Raw genomic sequence first — 5,663 nt, 5'->3', positions numbered from 1 at the left:
TGAGATGGAGTCTCACTCTGTCACCCAGGCTGGAGTGCAGTGGCACAATCTCAGCTCACTGCAACCTCCGCCTCCCGGGTTCAAACGATTCTCCTGTCTCAGCCTCCTGAGTAGCTGGGATTACAGGCACGCGCCACCACACTTAGCTGATTTTTGTATTTTTAGTAGAGACTGGGTTTCACCATGTTGTTCAGCCTGGTCTCAAACTCCTGACCTCTTGATCTGTCCGCTTTGGCCTCCCAAAGTGCTGGAATTACAGGCGTGGTCATCATGCCCACTCTGATGCTTTTACTGTGGCAGTGAAATCAGAAGCAGTTAGCAGGGTTGAAGGATATATTTTGATTTGCTAAACCAATGATTCTCAAACTTGCATGCATTAGAATCACCTGGAAGGCCAGTTAAAGCCCAGATTGCTAGGCCCCACCCCGGAGTTTCTGATTCAGTTGGTCAGGGTGGGGACTAAGATGTAGTAGTTCATGCAAGTTGCCAGGTGATGCTGATGCTGCTATTCCAGGGACTGTACTTTGAGAACCACTGAACTGCCTCTTGGACTTAAAAAAAGGAAGCATCAGTCCCACGTTCTTCTTCCAGGTGAAGCCTGATGGCACGTACGTGAAACCACTGAGTAACAAGCTGACTTACGGGACCATGGTGTTTGTCAGGTCCTTCCTTGTGGGAGAAGCTGCTCGGGCTCTGTCTAAGGCGTGCACCATTGCCATCCGATACAGCGCTGTGAGGCACCAGTCTGAAATCAAGCCAGGGTAAGGGTAGGGTCCTAGATGGGCTCAGTACCGAAGGCCTAGTTTTTACCCCATTCAGATCCCAGAATTCCCAAATGTCAATACAGAAGATGCATTGGCACTGCAAAATTGGCTAGGGTGATAACTGGGCCTGTAATTTTGTATCTAGGCTTCCTTTTCTTAAGAGGAAAGATAGAAATAACCACCCTTGCTATAATCAGTGACTGCCAAAAAAGAAAAAAAGAGAATACTCACCTTATTATTTTTAACCTTTTAAGAAAAGTAGTAATAATATTACTTGAACTTTGTAAGTGGTTCAACACATTAAAGGCAATTTGAAAGTTTGGATTACTACTAGCAACTATAAATTGTGCATGGTGAAAGTGATATTAAATTTGTTTCCCTTTTGCATTCATGGCCACGGTTTATTCCTACAACTGCCTTTCGCTGATACTCCCTGATACTCTTTTTACTCTTAAGGAATAAAGAAATTGGCCAGGTGTGGTAGCTCACACCTGTAATCCCAGCACTTTGGGAGGCCAAGGCAAGATTACTTGAGCCTAGGAGTTTGAGGCCAACCTGAGCAACATAGCAAGACCCTGTCTCTATTTTCTTTTCTTTCCCTTTCCCTTTCCCTTTCCCTCCCCTCTCCTTAACTAATCTGTTAAGAGGAGAGGAGAGGCTGGGCACAATGGCTCATGACTGTAATCTCAGCACTCTGGGAGGCCGAGGCGGGCGGATCACAAGGTAAGGAGTTCAAGACCAGTCTGACCAACATGGTGAAACCCTGTCTCCTTAACTAATCTGTTAAGATACAGATTGGGGCCGGGCGCGGTGGCTCAAGCCTGTAATCCCAGCACTTTGGGAGGCCGAGATGGGTGGATCACGAGGTCAGGAGATCGAGACCATCCTGGCTAACACGGTGAAACCCCGTCTCTACTAAAAAAAAATACAAAAAACTAGCCGGGCGAGGTGGCGGGCGCCTGTAGTCCCAGCTACTCGGGAGGCTGAGGCAGGAGAATGGCGTGAACCCGGGAGGCGGAGCTTGCAGTGAGCTGAGATCCGGCCACTGCACTTCAGCCTGGGCGACAGAGCGAGACTCCGTCTCAAAAAAAAAAAGAAAAAAAGAAAAAAAGATACGGATTGGAGGTCTGAAGAAATGATCAACAGTACTCATGCTTTCTTGTCATCTATCAGGATCTATCAGGGCCCCAGCCCCTCTGCTGCGTATTCTAGCTCTTGAGGGAGAGCTCACCTGGCTGCATGGAGTTTATATGCTTCGGTTAGGCTTTCGGGGCTATTGATACCTACCATGGTCGGCCAGACTGCTACCTGCCGTGGCTGGATGCGTTGACTGGGCAGGTCATTCAAATAGGACACCATGCCACACACCAGCTTTCCTGAGTGCACCTGGTCATAACTTTTCATCAGGAACCTAAAAATCACCAGTAAACCTGCTTTTAGTAACTACTTTTTTTTTGTTTTGTTTTGCTTTTTCTTTTTTGAGATGGAGTTTCATTCTTGTTGCCTAGGCTGGATGGAGTGCAATGGCCAGATCTCAGCTCACTGCAACCTCCTCCTCTTAGGTTCAAATGAATGATTCTCCTGCCTCAGCCTCCCAAGTAGCTGGGACTACAGGCACCTGCCACCACGCCTGGCTAATTTTTAATATTTTTTTTTTTTAGTAGAAACAGAGTTTTACCATATTGGCCAGGCTGGTCTTGAACTCCTTACCTCGTAATCTGCCCGCCTTGGCCTCCCAAAGTGCTGGGATTACAGGAGTGAGCCACCACACCTGGCCTTTTTTTTTTTTTTTTTGATGGAGTTTTCACTCTTGTTGCCCAGGATGGAGTGCAATGGCACAATCTTGGCTCACTGCAACCTCTGCTTCCCAGGTTCAAGTGATTCTTCTGCCTCAGCCTCCCAAGTTGCTGGGATTATAGGCATGTGCCACCATGCCTGGCTAATTTTTTTGGATTTTTTAGTAGAGACAGGGTTTGACCATGTTGGTTAGGCTGGTCTTGAACTCCTTACCTCGTGATTCCATCTCCCCTCCCCTTCCCTCTCCTTTTCGTTTTTTTTTTTTTTTTTTTTTTTTTTTTTGAGATGGATTCTCACTCTGTTGCCCAGGCCGGAGTGCAGTGGTGCGATCTCAGCTTGCTGCAGTCTCTGCCCCCTGAGTTCAAGTGATTCTCCTGTCTCAGCCTCCGAAGTAGCTGGGATTACAGGCGCACGCCACCATGCCCGGCTAATTTTTGTATTTTTAGTAGAGACAGGATTTTACCATGTTGGCCAGGCTGGTCTATTTTCAACAAAATTAAAAATTAATTAAATTTTAAAGCCAGGCGCAGTGGCTCACGCCTGTAATCCCAGCACTTTGGGAGGCCAAAGCGGGTGGATCACTTGAAGTCAGGAGTTCGAGACCAGCCTGGCCAACATAGTGACACCCCATGTCTACTAAAAATACAAAACTTAGCCGGGTATAGTGGCGGGTGCCTGTAATTCCAGCTACTCAGGAGACCGAGGCAGGAGAATCACTTGAACCCAGGAAGTGGAGGTTGTAATGAGCCAAAATCACAACACTGCACTCCATCCTGGGTGATAAAGGGAGACTTCATCTCAAAAAATAATAATAATCATTACATTTTTAAAAAGGAATAAAGGAGTTGATACAATCAGACCCTTGCTAATTCTTACACTTCAAAATATTTAACACCCTCCATTGGGTGTTCTCCAAAATTGTGGTCAGAATACAGTGTATTCAGCCATCTGGTGGGCAGAGCTTTTCAGCATTGCCTTCTTACTGGGTTGTCTAGCGTTGGTTTTGTATGTTGCTATGAGCTATGGTTTTCTTAGTTATACTGGAAAGACTAGGACAGATATGGACTTTGCAGCTAGAAATTCTGTCAACCTACACAGTACAAGGTAATTAGAGCATGGTCTTAGGGAGCCAAATAGCCTAGGCACCATGGCTCATGCCTGTAATCCCAGCACTGGGAGGCTGACGCAGGAGAATCGCTTGAACCTGGGAGGTGGAGCTTGCAGTGAGCCAAGATCGCACCACTGCACTAAAGCCTGGGTGACAGAGGGAGACTCCATCGCAAAAAAAAAAAAAAACCCCAATTTCAATCTAAGACCTGACACATATGAGCTGTGTGACCTCAGGCAGATTCTTGACCTCTCGGTTTCCCGTTTGTAAAATGGGGATAGTAATAGTAACTACCTCACAGTGCCCTTATAAGGACTAAATAAGTTAAAATATCAAGTGCTTAGATTAGAACCTGGCATATAGAAAGTTCTGTATAAACATTTACTTACTATTTTATTCTTTTTCTATGGCATGTAGTGAACCAGAACCGCAGATTTTGGATTTTCAAACCCAGCAGTATAAACTCTTTCCACTCCTGGCCACTGCCTATGCCTTCCAGTTTGTGGGCGCATACATGAAGGAGACCTATCACCGGATTAATGAAGGCATTGGTCAAGGGGACCTGAGTGAACTGCCTGAGGTACGAGTTTGGTCTCATTCACTTGTGGGCACCCTTCTGTTTCATGGTTGCCTGTTGGACGATGTCCAGAGATAACTAGATGTTGGGATTTCCTGAAAAGAATTATGTATTCTGAGAACTTCTTCTGGTTGAAAGTAGATCAGATATGAAGAACTGTGGGGTTTGTTGTTAAGTATTTTTAGTGTTATCAGAAATATTGTACCATGTTGATTATTTGTCAATCAAGGAAATGTAAGTGGTGAATTTTTAGCCAAGTAGAGCAGCTCAGATGGGTGTGGGTAGTGTTCTCCGTTCTTCTGGCCAGTCGGACAGCTGTGCTTCTTCAGTTTGCATGTGTGGCAGCTGTGTTTTGACAGTGGCCGGGATGTTAGAGGAGGGGTGTGTTTTCTCATTGGTTCTCGGGCTCTCTGCACTACAAATGTCCTGACAGATTTGTGCTTGTCCTCTTAGCTTCATGCCCTCACTGCTGGACTTAAGGCTTTCACCTCCTGGACTGCAAACACTGGCATCGAAGCATGTCGGATGGCTTGTGGTGGGCATGGCTATTCTCATTGCAGTGGTCTTCCAAATATTTATGTCAATTTCACCCCAAGCTGTACCTTTGAGGGAGAAAACACTGTCATGATGCTCCAGACGGCTAGGTGAGAGTCAAATCCGCAGTTCCTCCCATCTGTTCATAAGAATGTTCTAGTCCTTTTCCTAGGTTCTTGTTCCCATGGTTTTTCGTCACCGTATATATATATTTGTTCCTGAAAGGTATACTTTTACCTTCCATTCTGATTGACTGTTTTTATTTCGTGGTGAGGCTAGAGACTATGACGCACCTGTTAAATAGCTTGAAGTTGTATCAAGGGTAGAGTTACTGGGCTGGGCACAGTGGCTCATGACTAATCCCAGCACTTTGGGAGGCCGAGGCGGGCGGATCACGAGGTAAGGAGTTCAAGACCAGCCTGACCAACATGGTCAAACCCTGTCTCTACTAAAAAATACAAAAAAATTAGCCAGGATTGGTGGTGTATGCCTATAATCGCTGCTACTTGGGAGGCTGAGGCAGAAGAATCACTTGAACCTGGGAGGCAGAGGTTGCAGTGAGCCAAGATTGCGCCATTGCACTCCATCCTGGGCAACAAGAGTGAAAACTCCATCCAAAAAAAAAAAAAAAATTAGAAGGTATCTTCCCAGCAAAGTAACTAGAATTAACGTTTTTCTTGTACATATGCTGTAATCTATGTGGCCCTTTCACTAACCATGTTAGTGGGGTCTTTAGTTTGCAAGCAAGCAAGAAAAACCCTGGTCTCTTTTTTTTTTTAATCCTTCCATTTTTACTTTTATTAGACAGTATCAAGCTGGAGCCTGCAAGATGCTATTTACCTCGGCAGCCCATTGGGTTTTTTCCATTGCAACTGTGGGTTTT

At 45.6% G+C, this 5,663-nt stretch overlaps 1 protein-coding gene across 4 annotated transcripts in view; it reads left to right on the top strand.

Moving 5' to 3' along the window:
- The window catches only part of ACOX1 (acyl-CoA oxidase 1, palmitoyl), a 40,350-nt gene that overhangs the window by 25,683 nt on the left and 9,004 nt on the right, over window positions 1–5,663 (top strand). For all 4 annotated transcript variants that reach the window (XM_011981835.1, XM_011981757.1, XM_011981920.1 and 1 more), the window contains 3 exons: window positions 592–761; window positions 4,087–4,249; window positions 4,700–4,890. In XM_011981835.1, coding sequence (XP_011837225.1) covers window positions 592–761; window positions 4,087–4,249; window positions 4,700–4,890 — 524 coding nt within the window. The remainder of the gene's footprint in view (window positions 1–591; window positions 762–4,086; window positions 4,250–4,699; window positions 4,891–5,663) is intronic.

This window comes from Mandrillus leucophaeus, unplaced genomic scaffold (genome assembly GCF_000951045.1).
Source record: "Mandrillus leucophaeus isolate KB7577 unplaced genomic scaffold, Mleu.le_1.0 Scaffold1, whole genome shotgun sequence".
Lineage (NCBI taxonomy): Eukaryota > Metazoa > Chordata > Mammalia > Primates > Cercopithecidae > Mandrillus > Mandrillus leucophaeus.
The sequence above is the reverse complement of the archived record's forward strand: the minus strand, read 5'-3'. Positions and strand labels throughout refer to the sequence as shown.